The sequence below is a fragment of the Silurus aristotelis genome, assembly GCF_946808225.1.
Source record: "Silurus aristotelis genome assembly, chromosome: 9".
Lineage (NCBI taxonomy): Eukaryota > Metazoa > Chordata > Actinopteri > Siluriformes > Siluridae > Silurus > Silurus aristotelis.
The window spans coordinates 11,616,097-11,637,865 of record NC_139582.1 but is presented as its reverse complement, the minus strand read 5'-3'; the positions used below and the strand labels follow the sequence as shown (position 1 = coordinate 11,637,865).

Here is a 21,769-nt window from a genome sequence, read left to right as displayed (position 1 = left end):
CATTGGTCCAATGTTATGGGGCTCAGTTTTTTGGTGGCATGACGCTTGTGAAACCGGGAAAACCCAGGAAAAATTCATAAATTAGCCGCTTCGTTGTTTAAGCCACGGGGTTCAAAACGTGGGAAAAAAGTAGCGGCTTATAGTCCGGAAAATACGGTATTTAAAGAAAAAACTTGAAGGAAAAAAGTTGCCCTAGTTCTTGTTATAACGAGATGTTTTTTAATATCAGGATGCTTTTCTCGTAATTAACAGACTCTATTTTTGTAATAAGTATGCTTTTTTTCCCCATTATAAAAATATGCTTTTCTTGTAATAATGACGTTTTCTAATAATAGAATGCTTTTCTTTTAATAACAGTATGTTGTTATAATAGTAACCGGATGCTTCTCCTAACATAATGATAAACGTTTTCAAATAATGAAATGCTTTTTTTCGTAATAAGTTTTTTCTCACAACAATGTGCAACTCTTGTAATGAGGTGCGTTTTTTGCAAGATGACACTCGGCTTCTATAAGACATGAGGGAAATGTGAAAATGCCTTTAGCAAAAAGGCAAAAATCTGTGCTTTAGTGAATAGTTTTAAATTAGCATATGTGTGTTTCTCAGGCTTTAGATAAATGACTAAACTCATTGACTTCTATTTTCCAGCACGTCTCAGGAGATTCTGTTGGGTGCACTTAAACCGTTCACCCGCTACGAGCTGGCCATCCAGTCCAACGGCATCCACACCGGCGGGCCCTTTAGCAGCACAGTGGAAGAGTCCACACTCGCTGATAGTGAGTACTAAACACATCCACTGGGAGATAATAGGATTTAATTGGCCATAAGACTCTCAACCTGTCAGTCACACCAGCCAAATGCATGTATTTAAAAAAAAATTGGGTAAACGACATCAAGCAAACGAGCAAAGTGTACTGTATGTGTGTGTTTGTATACAGTGGTGTGAAAAAGTGTCAATATTGATCTCAGGCAGTAATCAGGCCTGGGTGTGGCTAGAGAAATTGAACTGAGGTGTGATAAACCACAGTTTTAACACTTTGTCACACAGGGCCATGTAGTTTTGGATTTTGTTTTCCTCAATAATAAAAACTTTCATTTAAAAACTGCATGTTGTGTTCATTTGTGTTATATTTTACTAATATTTAAATTAGTTTAATGATCTGAAACTTAGTGTGACAAACATGCACAAAAAATAAGAAATCAGGAACTTTTTCACACCAGTGTGTGTGTGTGTGTGTGTGTGGGAATTAAAAGCATGGGGATGCTATGTAAAACTTTTTAAAATATAGGTCTAGATCAGAGCATGATCTTCACACAACCTTGTTAAGTGTTGTTTGTAGAAGATTTGTAAGCATACAGTAAAAACACTGAATAGAACAGTGGGAACTAATTCATAACTTGAATACTTTATGTAACAAAGGCATAATATTTAAATCAAATTTCTCCTTTTTCTGAAATTTCTTTAAATCACAGAGATTACCTTCTGCAAATATAATACTTGACTTTCAGTTGTGTCATTTTACAGACAAACTGGTTTAATATTCAGCATGAACTAAATAAATAAATTTGCATTCAGTAAAAATGCCCCAGATCGCATATTACTTGATGCAAACATAAAATAATTATGTCTTAATTTGCTAGAATGTTTTCAAATGGAAATTTTCAACACTTAAATATGATCAAATAACTATAACATTCTGAAATGAATAAACATCTAAATCAGTTACACTTGTAACCAAGCCCTATTAGGCTATTATTTTTTTTCAGAGAATCTGTGAAGACAAATTGACAGATCAGTACAATGAAACAGTGTAAACAATATATACATTGGGGTATACCACTTAACTGTTTATCAAAATCTGCCCATTTCTGTAGAAAAGTGTGTCCATCTGGTAAACATCAAACATTTTTTAAAAGGTGGTCAGATTTTTGAGACAGTTTCTTTATCTTCTGTTATTTTTCTTTTAAATATATAAATATATAAATAAATATATATATATATATATATATATATATATATATATATATATATATATATATATATATATATATATATTTATTTATTTATTTTATATCTTCTGATATTTTTCTTTACATTTACAAAGGCATAATTAAATTCAACTTTCCTCATTATTTTAAAATTAAAGATTTCAAATGGCAGAAACAGGCCTCAAAAGGAAAAATGTAACAAGCTTATTCAATATTTGTATTGTTTTCAACATTGTATATTAATACCCAAGACTTTGACATTATGATAGAAGAATTATGGAATTATTCAGTCAACATTATGGAATTATGCAGTCAACATTATGGAATTATGCAGTCAAGTAGCCACCGCTTTGCACACTCGTGTCATTCTCTCAGTCATCCTCATGAGGTTGTTGACTGGAATAGTTTTCAAACAATCTTAAAGAAGTTCCCAGAGATGTTGAGTACTTGTTGGCTGCTTTTCCTTTACTCTCCGAACCAACTCATCCCAAACCATCTTAACTGGATCTATATCGAGTGATTGTGGAGGCCAGGTCATCTGATGGGGCACTCAATCACTCTCCTTCTTAAACAAATAGCTCTTACATCATCTAGAGTCATTTTGCGGTCATTGTCCTATTGAAAAACAAATTTTGGTCCCACTAAGTGCAAAACAGATGTGATTTCTCTGAAACATGTTGTGATAGACATGCTGGTTAAGTGTGCCTTTAATTTTGATTAAGTCATCCACAGTGTCACACAAAGCACCCCTACACCATCTCCTCTTCCACTCCATGCTCCACAGTGTGAACCACACTTTCAAGAACCATCCATTTACTCTCTGTCTGTTTAAACAAAGATGATCAGCTAGAACCAAAAATCTTAACTTGGACTCAATAGACCAAAGGACAGTTTTCCGCTGGTCTAATGTCCATTTTGAAATGCTTGTAAATCCTTGTTATTATTGGCCCAAGCAACTCTCTTTTGATTGTTGTTTTTTTGCAGTAATGTTTTTTGCCACAATTTGACCATGAAGGTCTAACTCATGCATTCTCTTCTGAACAGTGGATGTTGAAATATGTCTGTCACTTGAACTCATTTATTGAAAAGCATTTATGTAAATCAGCAGGTTTGAAGCTGTAGGGAGTCATTATAATAAACGTATTCCCTGCAGCAGAGGTAGCTCTTGGTCTTCCTTTCCTGGGAAAGTCCCTGTGATTAGAGCCTGTTTCATCATGGTGTTTGATTGTTTTCAATTAGAGACTTTTTTTATTGACTGACCTTTACTTCATAAAGAGACTTTTTTCTTAAATTAACAGTTTCTTACCATCAAATGGATCTATACAGTAGTTGTAGCAGCACTAATAGGGTTACTGACTTTGTACTTACACTTTTCTCCACACAATTGACAACTGATGGTTTAAAGCACATAAAGAAGGCAAGAAATATTACAAATGAACTCTTAAAAAAGGCACACCTGTATATTGAAAACGATTCCAGGTGACTACCTCATTAATCTGATGAGAAAACGTCATGAGTGTGCCAAGCTGTCATTAAAGTTATATGTAGCAACTTTGGAGAACTTTTCTTGCCTAATCAACCCTGAAGTGACGTTTAGACTACAAGTGGTAGATCCTCATTGAATTCACCGTAGGTATTTTATATCCAGGAAGTAAAACATGTAAAACCTATTTTGCTTTTGAGAAATGCAGAATTCTTTGTAAAGCCTGGTAGTTCATATTTCCTAATCGATGTTGTGGGTTTTTTCAGGTTTTTAATTGATGTAAATCATGATTTCTGTTAAGTTGTTAAAGCATGGTTGGCAGGACACACACATCTAACACACATTGTTTTACATCCTATGCCTGTATGTGTTTATTGCAGGACCCTCATCTCCTCCTACAGACCTGCAGTTGAGCGCCATAGACTCGTCCTCGGTTTTGGTGAGCTGGCGCCCCCCACTGGAGCCTAATGGCATTATTATAAGCTATCGAATGCTCTATAGTGGCAACCTCAGTCAGCCAGATGACCTGTGGACTAACCTGAGCCATGCTGGTGAGGAAAATATTATAACACCTGACCAGGGTTGTTAGGGCTGAATTCGAAACAGCAGTCCAGTGAGAAAATAAAGACGAGTCTGATAATACCGTTTTAAATACTTACCTCCTAAACACTATACACTGCTATTAATGTATTGCTGAATGTGATGTCATGCATATATTAGGGGTACACAAAATTCACGGTTCAGTACGTACCTTGGTTTTCATGACACGGTTTGGTTAAATTTTGGTACGGTTAGGCGGAAATAATGCAAAACATTAGATTTCTTGTTTTTATTAATTATTATTATTAATAATTATTATGAAATCATTTTTATCATCAACATTTAAACAGTTTACATTTTTAAAACAATTTTAAACGGAATGCACCCAAAGTGCGAGGCGGAGACTAAACAAACTTGTGGTCCGCCACTTAAGACGTTCCTGAGGGAACATAGATTGTTGATGTTCCGCACGTAAAAACATGTGTACCAAACCGAAAGCCCTGTTCCAAAAAATTCTATATGAATGTGTTTCGTTACCCTCCTAACATATATACATAGAAAATATTACATTTTTACACAAGTTTTATACATTTGTCTTTTATAGAGAATTCAAAAGCATCCGTATTATGTATTTGAATAAATTTTTTTGTACACAGGATCTCTTACTAGCACAGAGGTTCTGGGTCTTATGAGTGGGACACGGTACTACTTTAAGATGGGGGCATGCACAGAGGTCGGAGTTGGGCCGTTCTCTCCCGCAAAGGATGTACACACACCACCGAAGAAATACGGTGAGTTTTTCCTTGTCTCTCAACACACTGTTATGTATTACGTATAAATCCAAATGATTACATTGGATTTTAAATACTGCATCAGTAATATATATGAAATGTACTAACTCTGTACATACTAACAAACCCCCCCCCCCTTCTCTCTCTCTCTGGCAGAGTTGGACATTCATGCTGTCACTGGGATCATCGTCGGTGTGTGTCTCGGTCTTCTCTGCATCCTCATCTGCATGTGTGTTAGTTTTCGCAACGGAAAAACCCGGTACTTATTGATTACTTGGTATACACACATTCTCCCATTATAGTCAAGAAAAGTCTGTACTGTTGGATAATGGATTTCAGTTGGAATTAGTTGTGGAATTGTTGTAGCATGAATACTGTGTTTTAGGACTGAAACTATTCCTCGAGTAACTCAAGTTATTTGAATACAAAATCGTTTAGTCCATTTAACTACATACGGAGCACTGTGTTTCCCCACAGACCATTATTACTGACGCATCTCCCGATAAACTCTGGATCGATCTGTGGTCTCATTTACACACAAAACTGGGCTGAAGGGTGTGTTTTCAGCCTCGTTTTGTGCGTACGCCACGTTTATAAATGAGACCCCTGGACAGGTAAACACAGAAGGCGTCGCAGGATGAAAAATGAAAGAACACGACAGAAAGTTTCCATCAGTTTCCAAAACATTAAGAAAACACAGTACAGTGCGTTTAGCTTTTTTTTTTTTTTTTTTTAGTAATTAAAAATGTATTTGTATATTTTTATTAGATTTTTTATTTATATATATTTGCATTGGCATTTTGATGTAATAGGGCAAGTAAATGCAATAAATGAGTTTAGTTTTCACAGATTACAATTTTAGCAATAATGTTAATTTTTCTAAAAAGGAAACAAATTACCTTTTCATTTTAAGAGACCCATATTATTTTCTCTTGTATATTTATTATTGCTCTTTAATAAAGAAAAAAACTTGTCTGATTACACGATTAATCGAAGGACTAATCGTTAAAATCCTCGATTACTAAATATGATAGCCGCAGCCCTACTGTGTTTAAATGGTGGGTGGACAGTCTTTAGAAAAGAGTTGTTGGGGGACTGATTTTAAAACGCTCACCTTATTCTCTCGTTATTTTTGTCATGGCATTAAGGGAAGTGTGAATTTGTTATGAATAACAAACACAAAACAACAGTTTTACTGAGCTTTGGTGTAGAAACTCTTTATTGTGTAAAAGCATGGCCTCATAAATGCAGGTTTTGAATATGTATGAGGTGAGGCATTTGCATAGGCATGAATCTGACCTTTTAAATATAATAGATTTTGCATAACTTTGCATAAACACCCATGAGAAGGACTCGACAGTGAGGCTTGTTACTCAAACAGGTTCGTGGGTAGCTTTGTTACCATGAGCACATATTAGACTCTTAGTTGGGGGTTGATTACGACCATTCAACTGCTGAGCGGGAAGGGACCTTGTTAAATGTGATGGCTTTGGATGACATTCCACCTCTCAGGATATAGCTACAATGCTAATTAGGAATATTTGTTTGTTTAATATACTTGTCTTTAACTTTGCTTCTGTTTGTGTTGCTGCTTTTAAAGTTAAAGAAATAACTGTCGATATATAAAAAAAAAAGCAGATGGTATTCGTCTTGTTGCCCCTCTAATGAAGTTTTTGTAAATTAAATCTGAAAATAATCACAATGTCTTCTTTTTTAATCTCGTAGTGATGCCCCTGAAGGGTTGGAACCTAGTTTATTGAATCCACAATACCACAGGAGCACCCATTCTCTACCCACTGTTGTACCAAACTGCACAGATTGCCATGAACTGGAGACCCTAATGCCCCCAGGAGTCCAGGACCCGGTTCTGCCTCTAACTGAACCAAATGAGCAGCAAAGCCTCATAGGTAGTGTAACTGGAGCATATGATGCACCAACAGACCTGAAGGTAAGGTCTGTGTATGTGTTTAAGCTTCTATTTAAAATATTTATATCCTAATAGACATAAGAAAAAGATATGAGAAGAAGACACGCTATTAAATTTGGCCTGCTATAAAGTTTATTTTAAATACGGTAACCGTTGTTGCGTATGAAAGATTTATGATCAAACTCTTGATGTCACCCATATGAGGATGGGTTCCCCTTTGAGTCTGGTTCCTCTCAAGGTTTCTTCCTCATATCATCTAAGGGAGTTTTTCCTTGCCACTGTCGCCACGGCTTGCTCATCAGGGACAAACGCACACCATTCACCTTCACTGTTGTTTTCTGTAAAGCTGCTTTGAGACAATGTCTGTTGTGAAAAGTGCTATACAAATAAACTTGACTTGACTTGACTTGACATGTCTAAATAGAACCTTGGTGTGATCTTCACCTGTAAGCAGGTCAGAACAGGCAGTTATAATCACACACATCAGAGCGTCTTAATGAGACAATCTTACTCTGCAATCAAGTGAAATCAAGTGAGAAACCGATGCACTTCTGAATCAACTCAACTACAGGAAGTGAATCCATCTTGCTGTGTGTTATGGATTGCTGCATTTTTTTTTCCTGAAATGTTTAAGTTAACCAAAACCAAAAAATAAGTTGCTGCACTGAAGGAATGCAATGTGTTTTGAGGAACTGAAAGATAAAGTAATCACCAGATATAATACACAGTATATTTTAAACTAGATATAAATATAATATCTGAGATTTATATAATAGGCTATTTATTGTAAGCCTTGACTTGTGATTTATTTGCAAACACGATTTGAAAAGTTTGTAATTTATTCCATTGCTGTATTTATAACCAACATTTTAAACTGCTTTATATGTAATGATGATGTCAGGTTTCCTACCAACAACTGTTTTAAAAAACTGACATCAACGTATTAAATATAAAGCATTTTTAAATAAAATATTTATGCAGATGTAACAGTATCTCAGCTCTTTTTTGTAACATATTACTGAAATGTTTTTTTTTTTGTTTTGTTACCTAGCCGAGCTGGAATGGTTCAGTGAGCCGGGAGTGGGCCAGTCGGATCAGCACCTATAGAGAAACAATAAAGGAAAAGTCACCATGCCTCATTAATGGACCTCGGGACGCTAAGGAAAAAAAGGTGAAATAGAGAATGAGCAATTTTACAGCATGTCTACCCGGGGCCAGGAAATATAAGGACATGCACTGACAACATGTGGTATATGTAATCTTATGGTGAGATATTGTGTGTGTTCGTATGTGTGTGTGTGTGTGTGTGTGTGTGTTTGTGTGTGTGTGTGTGTGTGTGTGTGTGAAAGGGAAAGCATAAAGGAAGGGGTTGATAGAACATGCTTTGTGTGAGCGAGGAGAGAATATAATTAACATTAAATGTCGAGTGACAATTAGATATAAATAAGCAGGGTGTGACAGGTGGATGTGGTTTAAATGAAGTGCTGTAGATCTTAACCTACCAATTACACACAAACACACCACACATTGTTTCTTCCTCTCTGACAAAACAGGACCAGGATGCACCCAGCAGGAAGGAGAGAAATTAAATTAAGCCTTGATTTAGCTTTTCATTACACCTCATATTGGTCCTGATTTATTCTCCAGCTGACATTTACGTCTTCATCCTGCTTTCGAGTCATCGTTAGACCGCCTACATGCTCAACTGGAAAGTGGGGAATTAAACTGTGATGAGATAATCTTTTCTCAAAATGTGACTCAACTGCATTCAGTTCTCATAACGGGACTATTAACATGACGGATATGCGTCTTGGACTTGTCTGGTTCTAGGCAGCAGTATGTATTAGTCTTTATAATTACACCTAGACAAACTTTGCTAACACACAGTATAATAAATGAAGGACACTAGAATGAGGGGTGGGGAACGCTGTTTTCTTTGACTGGTGTGTTGTATGTGTTGTACTGTGATTTGGTGAAAGAAACCCCAAAGAAGCAGGAGAAAAGATATTGTTGCTGGAAGGAAGATGTCAGTTTGAGAAAAGTTGAAGGAATCACAGCAACACTTAGCAATTCTGAATGCCGTGTCTGTGGGCATGTGTATTCAGAAGAGAGTGAATAGAGCTTTCTTCTGAGTGTGTTATTCTGCTGTGATGCAGCGTGTATGGTGTCTGAAAAGATGTACAGTACTTGTCTGGCTTTGTGTGTCTCAGATGTAGCAAACGTTCGGCCAATACTAAATTAGGGAGAAAATTGGAGGTGAGTGGACAGGAGAGAGGGATAGGGGACATCACTGGTCCATACAGGTAGAACCTGAATCTAGACAAAAAATAATCACAACATGCTGTAGACATGGAATAAATTCTACACTGACAGGTTTCATTTTGCAGTTTGATCGATGCAGGAAAACAAATAGTGATTCAATTATTAATAGTGTTATAGCTGTTATATCTTACACTTTGTAGGCCTGTTTATTTATTTCTCATTTGTATGAAAAAAAAGACTGTTTTTGTTACCTGAAATGTTTTGGTAATTTGTTCAGATAAGTCGAAATTATTTTCCCTAATTAATAAACAGTAGTGTCCACAACATATAGAGTCCCGATTGAGGTCAAACATACATTAATTTTATTTTACATGAATTACTTCAAAATATTCTTCATAGACAATGAAAGAAAGTGAGATGAGAAAAAAGAGACTGTGGGCTTCAGGGGAGAGTTTAGAATAATTCCATATTTGTATATCGTTTGACTTAAAGTTTGCACATTTATTAGTGGTCCGTTGAGCATGAGCAAGAAGGAACAATAATTATTCATGCTCATTTACACCTCACGCTGCATCCGCAAAGCCAACAGCATTGTGGACGACCCCACACATCCCTCACACACACTTTATACTCTCCTACCATCAGGGAGGCAGTTCCGAAGCATTCAAGCCCTCACATCCAGACTGTGGAACAGATTTGTCCCTCAAGCCATCAGGTTTCTCAACACAGACCCGAACTGAAACTCTCTCACACACACACACACACACACACACACACACTCAACTGTGTGTACTGAGCTGCGACAAATCTGAACTCATACACACTCATACTCATTTCAAACATCCATGTCTTCAGTACCACCCATATTATATTATTTTATTATTACATAACTGTTTACATTAATTTTTTTGCATATTCATTTAACTGCTGCTATTGCTGTTTTTTTACAAGTACACTTCTGTATCCAGTTCCCTTATGCACACTATACTGTATAATATACAGTAGGTTTACTGGTGTCTTACACTGTCTCGTATTGTCATTTGCACTGTCTTTAGGGTTAAAATGACAATAAAAGCCTCTTGTCACTTGATTTGACTAAAGATGTGTCTGTGTGTTTCAGACCGGTCACGAGGAGCATCCGCATTCTCTCGGTTCAAACCAGGTGGAAGCTGAAGTGATCGTACACTCAGAGCACTCGGATCCAGTGGAGGAGGTGCAGGAGCTACAGAGTGACACTAATCTCTCTCTGGGGTCTCCGGGTTCACACATCCCTTGCACAGAGGATGCGTTGTCACCATCATTATCCTCAATCAAACCTGACACTGAAATCCATCCTGCCTCTTCATGCACCCCCAAAGACTTTCAGGATGTACTGGCTAATCACAACGGGCCGCTAGAAAACGGCCTGGCCCAGCTGACTCTGAGAGGCACTACTGAAGAGGGGGTAACCCCTGAGCACCTCCAGCCCACTCTAGAGAACAGAGATCACAGACTCTGTCCTTCAAGGAAGGCTCTATCTTATATAGGACTGCCCACTTCTCCACCAGTTTTCGCCAGGTCTGGCCTCGTCAACTCTACCTCAGGTTCGCACAGCTACCTGTGCTCCTAAGCATTAAAAGGAGAAGGAGGAAATGAGCTGTGATGCCAATATTCCACAACTGCAACCTATTGTTTTATAAGTGTGTACATACAGAATATTTTTTTAGCTTTAGAAAACATGGGTATGCTTTTCGTCCCCCTTTTTTGACTGTGTGCATGTATTGTATGTATTCGTTTAGTATACATGGATACATGCACATGTAATATAAATGGTAAATATAAATATTGTAAATTTGGACTTTTCTTACTCTGAAGATGGAATCAGCTAGCAGTGTGTGGGGTTTAGAGCAGAACACGGGTCTAGTCCACGCTAACAGAAATATGTATGAAAACGTGTTTTGATTTTCACCATTGAGGATGCATCATTATGCAAATGAAGAAATATAAAAATTTATATCAAATAAATTGACGTATCATCTAAACAATTTCAACACGGCAGAAGTTCTAATGATCCTGTTTGCTTTTAATTTGAGAAACTGTGGCATGCAAGATAGCATTTTTATTTATTATTTCGAAAGAAATAGATTTTTGTGGGTCCGGGTCCAAGGATACTGTTTCTATCATTTTTATGTTTTGTTGTAGACAGGAAAAAACTGTGCCAAACCTATACACTTTCATGTTTTTTTTAATTTACAATTATGTTAGTGTGGACTAGACCATAGTTTGAATAACTGAATAGACAAATTAGAGATTAGTACCTACAGAGCAGTTGTATATGCAGCAAGAGAGTCCACAACCCTGCCACGCACTACAGATTTCTCAGGGTTAACACACACACACACACACACACACACACACACACACACACACACACACACACACGCATAGTGAACCAGAGGCTACACTTTCCCAGATTTTACTTTCAGCTTATTTAAATCACACACACACACACAAACACACACATACAGATAGTGAACCAGAGGCTACACTTTCCCAGATTTTACTTCCAGCTTAATCAAATCACACACACACACACACACACACACACACACACACACACACACACACACACACACACACACACACACACACACACACACACAAACAGCTACAATAGGGCAGTTTCTATTTGCACCCAGGTGAAAATGGGAGTGTTTTCCACCCGGTTGGCATTTGCAATATAAAAGGTTGCTTGTTAGTTTAGCTTGCTTGTTAGCAAGAATGTGTGGCAAAATCTAAAACCCTTCATATATTTTTTTTTTTTTTGCAAAGCAGCATTAAAACATCCATTGTTAGAGCTAGCAAACTTAGCTTATAGTTATCAGTCCAAAAAGTAATAATAATTAGCTTAATATTTGATAGCTTACTAGCTAAAATGCTTTGCCTAATGTTAGCTATTTCACAATACACACTTGATTTCACAATACACAACTTAACCTGATATAGCTAAAAACTTTCAGCTAGCTTAGCTGTTAGCTAGTTTGCTGTGTAAGCTCAGTAGCCTAGTATTGTGTAAATAAAACACGCCCTTTCTTCTACACTAGTCTGAGACAAAAAAAGAGTATAAATGAAGGGTTTGTGATTACTTTTTTTTGTTCTGGGTGAAGTTATTGGTTTTGTTTTGCTGATCCTGTTTTCACTCGGGTGCAAACAGTCAGTCTGATAAATTACATTCCTCGGCAGGAGTTTCTCAGGAGTTTTCTGTAAAAAAAACGATAAAAAAAAAGATGAGAAACTGCTGAGAAAAGATGAAGGACATGTGTACTTTACATGTATTTTTTTTTTATCTGATTTGTTTAATGGGAGACCTACAGCATGTTTGAGGGTGCTTCATACATCTCCTGCTCCCAGCCACTACCTCATTTCTTGCAAATGGATGAGATTTTTTTTTTTTTTTTTTTTTTTGTGATTTAATTTTCAGGAAGAATTTATAACTTCGAGGCCAATTTTGTGTACATGAGTTTATAAAGATGTGATTTGCAACTTTTAGCACTTGCAGAAGCCTCTGCCTTGTTCATCTTCTGTCATTTTCTGTGACTCATTATAATGGTTATTCACTTTACGCTTTAACACGACTTTCTGTTATAGACTTTGTTCAGTATAACAGCTTTTATCAATCCATAAAAGATTAGCGTACAGAGGACTTTTCGACTGACACGAGACGCGTCCATTCCTCACCTCACTCATCTTTTCTCAGGGAGCTCTGAACACACACGCTGTGCAGGGAATCCGAAAAGATAAAAGGAGAAAGCAAACTCGTCTGTTATACTCTGTTTCTGTGTTCCTTCAGCCATAAATGACTTCTTTTGTCTCGTTCTTCTTCACTGATGTTGATGCGTGTTCTTTTTTTTTCCTCAGAACCAAACATCTCTTTTTTTTCTCTCTTTTTTTTTGTATTGCTGCTAAGAGCAGAAACTGTATCTTTTTCTTGATATGCATTTTAAACTATTATTTAAGCATCTTGTGTTTTTTTTTTTTTCTCTTGATTAAGGAAAATCCTCACATTTCTCACATGTTCATTATTTTACTAGGAATACTTTTCAGAAATACCAGTGCTTTTGTCATACATCAGAGGAATATGACAGTCTATGTTGATCTAAGACCAGTTCTGCTGTTTCTTTTTATCTCTCATTTTGAAATACTACATATCTTACTGTACTTACATTAATATTAGCTGAAATGAAGTGATTTTATATGTATATACATGTACATCAGCTAATATCCCAATATTACGTCAAGGTGCCAAGAGGATTATCCTAAAACTACTTTCACAGGGTCCAGAGCCAGGTTTTGATATTTTTGCTCTTTTTGGGTACTGTTGAGTTCAAAAGTTTGCACACCCCTATTTTTGGGCTCAAACAAAACAACACTATTACAGATCATTCACTGAAGATTCAATATTATTGCCAACATTATTATTAATATATTTAAAATGTTTAGTTTGGTAAACATTTTTCACCTGCTGAATCCCAGCTTTTTATTTTGTCATTTGCTGTGAAACACATTACTGAGTTACCACTATGGTTTGTTTAGCGACTATATTAACTGTTTGAAAAGAAGACATTTTGAAATATTAAGTGCACTTGATTTCTCAATTCTGAATTGAATGTACTCGGTCTAATACGTTATCATTACTATAGTACCGGCTCATTCATAGGAACTCATACAGTGGGTGTCAAATGTAATCTAAAAAAAAAAGGATTAAATGTGTTGACAAGGAAAAGAATGGAATCATTGATGTGGTGAAGAAGTCTATTAAGAGAAATACATTCTAAACATTTATGGAAGGAGTCTCCAGTAACACTCATTAGTTTGTTCAAGTAAACTCATGTTACGTAATGCTTCAGTATACAGTACAGTATATCCTCTTTCAGAATTCAAGGAACTGCCAGAGGAATAACACCAGTAGAAGCTTGGTATGAGCAATAGTGTCCAGATACAGGGTTACTGATATTTTGTTATTTTTTGTTTATTGTAACATTATTACAGGCAATAATAGAATAACATTTTCAAATTAATTATGAAATAATTAATTATGAAATAATGTAAATAAAATAAAACAGTAAACCTATTAAAAGGTCCATGTAAATATTAAAATTGAAAATATACTTTTTTTTACAATACAATACAATACAATGAAACTGACTAACAATAAAATTGCTCAAAGAAATGGTCAAAATCAATATTTTCTTACTGAAGAAGGGTGTGCAAACTTTTGTATTCAATTATTATAATTTTTTATTATTGTCAAAAAGCAAATCTGTGTGTGTCTGTGATGTATTGTTCTATAAATAATCGTGTATAGTGTTAAACAGGATGATCCCTTACATATACAGTAATGTTTGTTGGCTATATGCCTAGTTTATCACCTCAGAGTTCACTCGAAAGACATACATTTATCAAATATGTTGAAGTCCTGTCAAAATCTCAAAGACCTTCTCAGAATGATTAGTTTGGTGCTACAATCTTAGAAAAGGTGCTCAGTGCAGTGTTTGTATTTTTTCCATCACTCAGGTTTGTCTTATAGACTTATAACAAATTAAGTCATTTTCAAAATTAGAAAATCGCCCTAGGATCATTTAAACATGTTATTTTTTATTATTATTATTTCTTTCTCCTGATACAGTAAACTGTGTGTAATTATTCTCTATGTATTCCTCAAAGATTAAGGTGAAAAAAAAGCATTTTTAATTAAATGTTTAAACCAATACTAGGCTCATTTCATGTCATAAATGACAAACTGTGTACATTTGCTAATCACTTTATTTAACCATTTCATCTGAAGGTTTGAATGTAATAATTTTTTGTTTAACTTTTTTTTTTTTTTTTTTTACAGTGTATCAGATGCAAACAGAAGCTAAGTCTTAAAATGTGTTTTAAACCTAAAAAAAGAACATACAGCACCTTAAAATACATTTTAGAAACCAACCTGTTCTGTCTTTTACATTTAATTTATTCATTTTATCAGGAAATAGCAGCATATTTTCAGTACTGGTTTGCATTATGGAGATGCACATATATTTACTAATGGCATACAGTTGAGTGCAAAAATTGTACATCCTTTGGACAAAAGGACATGAAGTTTTGTTCCGTTATCATCATTTGGAGTTATATATCTACTAAACTATTTTTTGGTTCTTTGTTTGCGCTGCTACCCAAAATACATTTTTATTGATAGTTTTTGAATGCTATAATACCAAATTTGCCTGATGTTTTAGATGTTTTGTTATAAAAATATTTATTTCTTTCCTTCTTTCCTTCTTTCTTTCTACTTCTACTACTACTTATAATAATAAATAATAAAAATTATATATTTTTTATTTAAAATAATAATAACAACATTGGGATAAAAATTAGTTTGAAATAAACTTTAAAATAGTTAATTAACTTAAAAAAATATATTAATTTTGCACTCAACTGCATTCTCTTTTTATGTTTATTTCAGGCACATGTTATTTGCTACCTCTTAATTAATGTAACCAAAATCTCAACAGTGCCAAAATGTAGTGTTTATTAAGCATTAGTAAATCATGGCTGTTTCATAAAGTGAATTCTTAGACATGCAGATCTTTCAATAAATATGGGCTGATCGTTTGGTCTCATTACAACGGAAAACTTATTAAATAGGGATGGGAAAATTTCAGATAAAACTGCACTTTGATAAAAAAAAAAAAAATGCATGGATACTGTGTCAATATCATAGTATTTAAATATTGTACTCAATACAATAGAATCAGATTCAGTTAAAGTTAAAAAGTTATTGGAGTAAAAGGATAAAAATAAACCATTAATAATTATTTATTAAATGTTCTGCTAAAACTTTGAATTTGCTACCTAGATAGCTATATTAGATAATACTGTTGGAAGAATGCTGAAGTGGCATTAGCAACAGAACAAAATAAGCAAATAAAATTGTTAAGACTGTGCATTTTTTAAAGGCTAAAAAAAAATCTAAAGCACAACTGAATGGCAAAGCAGCCTGACAATTTTTTTTCATTAATAAATAAATATAATGCAATTTAAGGTTGTTGGAAGGTCAAGTTAAAAATAAAAAAGCCCATTTTTTCATTGTTTAATTAAGTAAGAGTATTTCATTTGTATATCTTTTGAAATTGTACTAAAGTAGTGATGATGTAAAATGAAAATTATTTTATGTAAAATAAATTTCACCGAATTTCAGATCGCATGAGGAAACATTTCATCACCAAATGACCTATCACGCCTGGTGAAGGTGAAGTGTGAACAGGTGAAGTGAATTTAATTGATTGTCTCGTTAGAGTGACATCTGTCAAGGTGTGGAGATATACAGAATAAAGCATCAAGTGAACAGCCATTTTTTTTTAAGTGGATCTGTTGAAAACTGTATAAATTAGCAAGTGTCAGAATCTGGGTGACTTTCATTATGACCAAATTTTGATGCCAATTATGGGTTTAAACATCTGCAAAACAGCAAGTCTTGTGTTCCAGATACTGTATATTCATTATAAATATATTTTAAAAGCAATGCCTGTTTTACTTTAGGGAGTAGAATGAGACTTGATCTTTTTTTGTAATAAGATTTTTTTAGTAATTTAGTAACTGTTAGTGGTGGATTCAGACTTATAGGACCCAGCAGTACTTGAGCAGAACGTTTTCTTAGAAATGCTGAACGTTGTTCCTGTGTCTGCTAAAATGAAATGTGAAGAAAGTGCTTCAGGCTGAGGTTTGATAAACATTACTTCGATATTTCTTATTTTTTCTCCTCCAGTTGACATTTTGTTTTATTTGTCAGTACAATGTGTGAATATACAGAATGAACATAAACATCTACATAAACTCATGTAGGTGATTCAGCCCAACAAAACCACCTTGTGTTTCCTTCTAAATTTAAAACTAAAATTTACTCTCTTAGTGAACAAAGAACTTGACAAGCAAAAACTGTTTTTTTCCACAACAGAATTATTGGCACCCCATTAGTGATGAGTTGTTGTATACAGACAAATAATCTACTATTTGTATAGTGCATTTTGTATTTTAAAAATCATTGGTTAAACAAAACATGCTTAGATTTCCAAGTTCAAGTGAGTACAGGTGTGAAAGAATGCTGTAACTTAAAAATGCTTCCAAAAATAAGAATGTTTTTAGTTTATTTTAATAACAGAAATGTCTTCTAGGTATTCTTGTGCAGAGATAGGTTGTTTTAAACATCTTAGAGAACATTTTAGAGCACTAACCACTGATCTGCTGTGGATGTAGGCTGCATCAAATCCTTCTTTATCGTCCTATAATCCCCAGACTCAATGATGTTCATATCAGTACACTGTAGGGGCCAAAACTATCACTTTCAGTACTCCTAGAATGCTGGAGATCTTTTAAATGAGGTTGGCTGATTGTTAAATTTAGAATAATTGCTGAATAAATTTGGGGACTTGATGCTACTGCATGATGGATATCTGCCTTTATGTCTCAGCATTAAGGAAACCATTAATCCTGACCGAATCTGTAAATTTGCAGAAATGCTGACTTCTCCAGACAGTAAATGGATGTACCTGGATCCTGCTGATTTCTGCCAGTTCCTTGTTTATGACAATGATGGACTCATCTGATGTTGATGAAAAGTAAGCATGATGGGTTTTTCATCCTCTACATCACGTGTCCTTGGCTGACCACTGCATCTATGGTCCTCAAAATTGTGTCTGTATTTGTGCTTTTTCAAAACAGCTTTAACAGCCCATTTTAGAATCCCAGTATGCTTTCAGGTTTTTGCCTGGAAGAGACCTTGCTGATGCAGTATTACTACCTTGTATCTTGTTGCTGAGCTCAGTGTTGCCATGGGGTATGTCCATAAACTCTCCTTAGCAAAGTTTGTCTGTTCCTCACCCAGGTCTAAGCCTCCTACACAGCTGTTTTTTTTTTCAGTTAATGTGTTTCAACTTACATATAAAATTGATGAACATTATCACCTTCTTGGTATAATTGGTTAACCAAACACCTGACTCTTATCCTACAAAATCCCTGACTTGTGCAAAATGTGCAAAAGTAAGAACTGAAATCCAAAATGTGGTCACCAAATATTAATTTGATATGGATTTCACTTCTGTTCATGTACTATCCATTTTTTAAATGGATAAAAAAACAACATTAACACTGATTTTTGAAAGCATTACAGCATTGTGTGTGTGTGTGTGTGTGTGTGTGTGTGTGTGTGTGTGTGTGTGTGTGTGTGTGTGTGTGTGTGTGTGCAAATTGCTAAACTTTTTTACATAAAGAATATTCATGCAATCATTTTACCCTTTTGATTTACATTTAGGATTCTACTCTTCTATTTCTTGTGTCTAATCAGTTCGCCATAAAGTGTGTTAGAGGCATTAGGCAGCAGAGAGAATGACATGGTTTGCAGAGAGAATCAGTGGGTAATTACACCCACAAAGAGTGTCACAGCAGTACAATTCACATATTCATCTAAATTATCAACCATTCAGATGTCACACTGCCTTTCATTTACCTCAGCACATCACAGAGGAAATGAAAATGAAATATTTAGACCAATTTTCTCCTTGCAGGTTTTTTTTTTCATTGCTGTTGTGTTTTTTTAAGGAATAGAGTTTTATTTTGCTTCATTTTTATTCTTGAACATAACAATGCTGTTCTAAACAATTTAAGCTTGTTTTAAGCTTGTAAGCTTATTTTAAAGGAGGGTGTCAATATTTCTGCATCTGATTGTAGCTGTTGAACTGACGCATTTTTGTAGTTGACGCTGTTTGCTAATCCCCAACCCGCTGTTTCTATAGTAACAGGAAATACTTCCGGTAGAGGTCGCTCTTTTTCCACTGATTTACCTGAAGAGTTGCACATGGCAGAGAAAATTTAAATCTGATATTTATTCTGCATTATTTAATAAATAAAAATAAATAAAATGTTGTTATGTAAAAGTACTGGACTTTTAGTGGTACTACCTGTGTTTTTATGGGGGGAGGGGGGGTTGTGCACATTATAAAAAAATGACTGACAAAATAATTGTACACGGTGTACTGCAGATAATTAGTTGTAGCTGTAATTATGCGTAGCTTTCTATTTGTATGATTTGATAGAGCAGCAGCAACAAAGTGGCCAATGATTAATTAGATGAAGGAAGGACTGATTGATGGATAGATGAAGGGATGGATGGTTTAAAGCATGGAAGGACGGATGGATAGCCTGCAATTGCCTCTCAGCCATACTCTGCGTTTTGATAGAAAACAGGAGCCTGTTGTCCCCTGACTGTTCTTTGGTGGTCTTTTTATGGCAAAAGATTTGATGTAGAACCCAACAATGGGTTCACATTGGTTTCCAAACCAGATTAAAAACAAACAAACAAACAAACAAACAAACAAACAAACAAACAAACAAACAAACTCTTATGATCTGCACTTGTTTGATTCCGGTTGGAGAATGTGTGTAATCGTATTAAGTCAAAATTTCCATGTTGAACCATTTGAATATTCATTTACTCACCCATTCATCATTCACTCACTTATTCATTTATTCACTCAATCATTCACTTACCCATTCATTCATTTACTCACCTATCCATCTACTTTTTCATCCATTCATTTAATCACCTATCCATCCACTCATTCATTTATTCATTTACTCACCTATCCATCCACTCATTCATTTATTCATTCATTTACTTACCTATCCATTCACTCACTCATCAATTTGTTCACTTACCCATTAATTTCTTTACTCACCTATCCATCCACTCATTCATTCATTCAATCACTCATTCATTCATCTATTCATTCATCCATCAATTTGTTTACTTACTCATTCACTCGCTCACTCATTCATCCATTCACCTATCAATATACTAATTTATTCATTCATTCTCAATCAGTCTTTGATTCATCCACTCACTCATTCCTTCCTTCTCATTCATTCGTTCATTGATTCATATATCAATGTTTCTTCAATTACTATTCCTTTTCTTCTTCCTATCATTATTTCTCAGTCTCATATGTAACAGCCGTAAAGCAGAATAATTTGTTTCAGGGGAAGGTGGCAGTCTTGTCGATGATTCTCGCACTTGGCCGCGTCTTTTGTTCCTTTGAGCGAGAGAGAGAGAGAGAGAGAGAGAGAGAGAGAGAGAGAGAGAGAGAGAGAGAAGGAGAGAGAGAGAGAGAGAGAGAGAGAAAAGGAGAGAGAGAGAGAGAGAGAGAAGGAGCGAGAAGGAGAGAGAGAGAGAGAGAGAGAGAGAGAGAGAGAGAGAGAGAGAGAAGGAGAGAGAGAGAGAGAGAGAGAAAAGGAGAGAGAGAGAGAGAGAGAGAAGGAGCGAGAAGGAGAGAGAGAGAGAGAGAGAGAGAGAGAGAGAGAAGGAGGGGGCCACACCGCCAGTCACGCTGTGTGCTGTGTGCGCGTGCGGAGGTAACGGAGCCTTGGTGATTTAACGGAGAGCTACACAGAGAGACAGAGAGATTGATAGACAGAGAGAGATATAGAGAGATAAGAGGAGGAAGGAAAGAAGAGAAATTCCTGGTGGATGTGTAAAATGGCGCGAGCACGCGCGACTCTCGGGGACCAGCGCTTGTCGTAGGTACCAGGAGAATTGAGAGGAAGTCGCTCTCCCTCCTCTCCTCTTTTCTCTCCTCCTCTTTTCTCTCCTCCTCTGTCCGGTGTGGCTTTGTGTTTATCCGCGCACACGTTTCGGAAAGTGATGAACATGGCGACGGAGAGACGCCTCCTGGCTGCTGCGCGTCTGCTCGGCATCTGGTTCACCGCTTTTATCGGTAAGTGTTTCAGCTTCCCTGCAGCGCACAGAACCGAGTCCAGAACCGAACCCAGAGCAGAACCGAGTCTAGAACATAACCGAACCCAGAGCAGAACCGAGTCCAGAAAAGAACCGAACCCAGAGCACAACCGAGTCCAGAACAGAACCGAACCCAGAGCAGAACCGAGCAGCATCAGGGTGGATCACAGAAAGGCTTCACAACTGGTCACCAATTCCATCCTCTGTTTAGAGGAGATGATTTTAAGGAGCCATTTGGGACGCGGCCCTGGTGTCCATCCAGTGTGACCATGAACTCAACCCTGGCATTAATCCTGTTCCTTCTAATCTCCACTGTTCTCACTGTTTTATTCCTCTGTAAAAGCGGCTGTGGATGTTGAGAAGAACTAAGAGCAGTTAGTTAAAGCCTGACACAAGGCGTGTATTTATTATTGATGATGTCAATTCAATGGCTATTTAATTAAACCACATACGTCCATGTGAAAAGTGTGAAACCGTGAAAACTCGTGCAGCTGCTAAAAAGCACACGTGATTATTCACACGTGAAGCGCATTATGATTATGATCTTCTGCTACACTTCATTATCGTCCAGCGAGCACCACAATGATGTTTATTTATTTATTTATGTAATCGACCTGTGCCATTAGGAAAAAGACAACATGCAACTACCTGGTTGACTCTGGATTTGGTTGAATTCTGTAATACAATAAGAGATGTTTGTTCTTTACAAAAGTGCAGCCCTGCACAATCACACCAGAAGGTTTACATCTAGTTCTTCTGGCTGATGGGGAACACAGAATCATTACCTTTAAAGACTATCTGTCTGTCTGGCTGTCTGTCTGTCTGTCCGTCTACATTACAAGCTTCTGTTAAATAGATGTATAAATAAATGTATAAATGGATGTATCAATGTATAGCTTTAGGTTTCTGAAAAACTAAAGGACAACATTTTAGAAGGTTTAGTTGACAAATAAAGATTGAATCTAAATATG

The 21,769-nt window shown here is 35.9% G+C and overlaps 2 protein-coding genes across 8 annotated transcripts in view; both read left to right on the top strand.

Moving 5' to 3' along the window:
• The window catches only part of igdcc4 (immunoglobulin superfamily, DCC subclass, member 4), a 63,174-nt gene extending 48,435 nt beyond the window's left edge, over window positions 1-14,739 (top strand). For 4 of the 6 annotated variants that reach the window (XM_083550834.1, XM_083550833.1, XM_083550832.1 and 1 more), the window contains exons 13-19: window positions 649-776; window positions 3,853-4,023; window positions 4,669-4,803; window positions 4,960-5,062; window positions 6,529-6,751; window positions 7,782-7,901; window positions 10,113-14,739. In XM_083550834.1, coding sequence (XP_083406960.1) covers window positions 649-776; window positions 3,853-4,023; window positions 4,669-4,803; window positions 4,960-5,062; window positions 6,529-6,751; window positions 7,782-7,901; window positions 10,113-10,601 — 1,369 coding nt within the window. In that variant the 3' untranslated portion in view covers window positions 10,602-14,739. Of the gene's footprint in view, window positions 1-648; window positions 777-3,852; window positions 4,024-4,668; window positions 4,804-4,959; window positions 5,063-6,528; window positions 6,752-7,781; window positions 7,997-10,112 lie in introns of all 6 variants that reach the window. The other 2 variants (XR_014535144.1, XR_014535145.1) reach the window with 2 other exon arrangements.
• Window positions 14,740-20,369: 5,630 nt separating this feature from the next.
• Window positions 20,370-21,769, top strand: part of igdcc3 (immunoglobulin superfamily, DCC subclass, member 3) — a 69,298-nt gene continuing 67,898 nt past the window's right edge. Inside the window, exon 1 of one of the 2 annotated variants that reach the window (XM_083550867.1) lies at window positions 20,370-20,778. In XM_083550867.1, the coding sequence (XP_083406993.1) occupies window positions 20,706-20,778 (73 nt within the window). In that variant the 5' untranslated portion in view covers window positions 20,370-20,705. The remainder of the gene's footprint in view (window positions 20,779-21,769) is intronic. The other variant, XM_083550868.1, reaches the window with a different exon arrangement.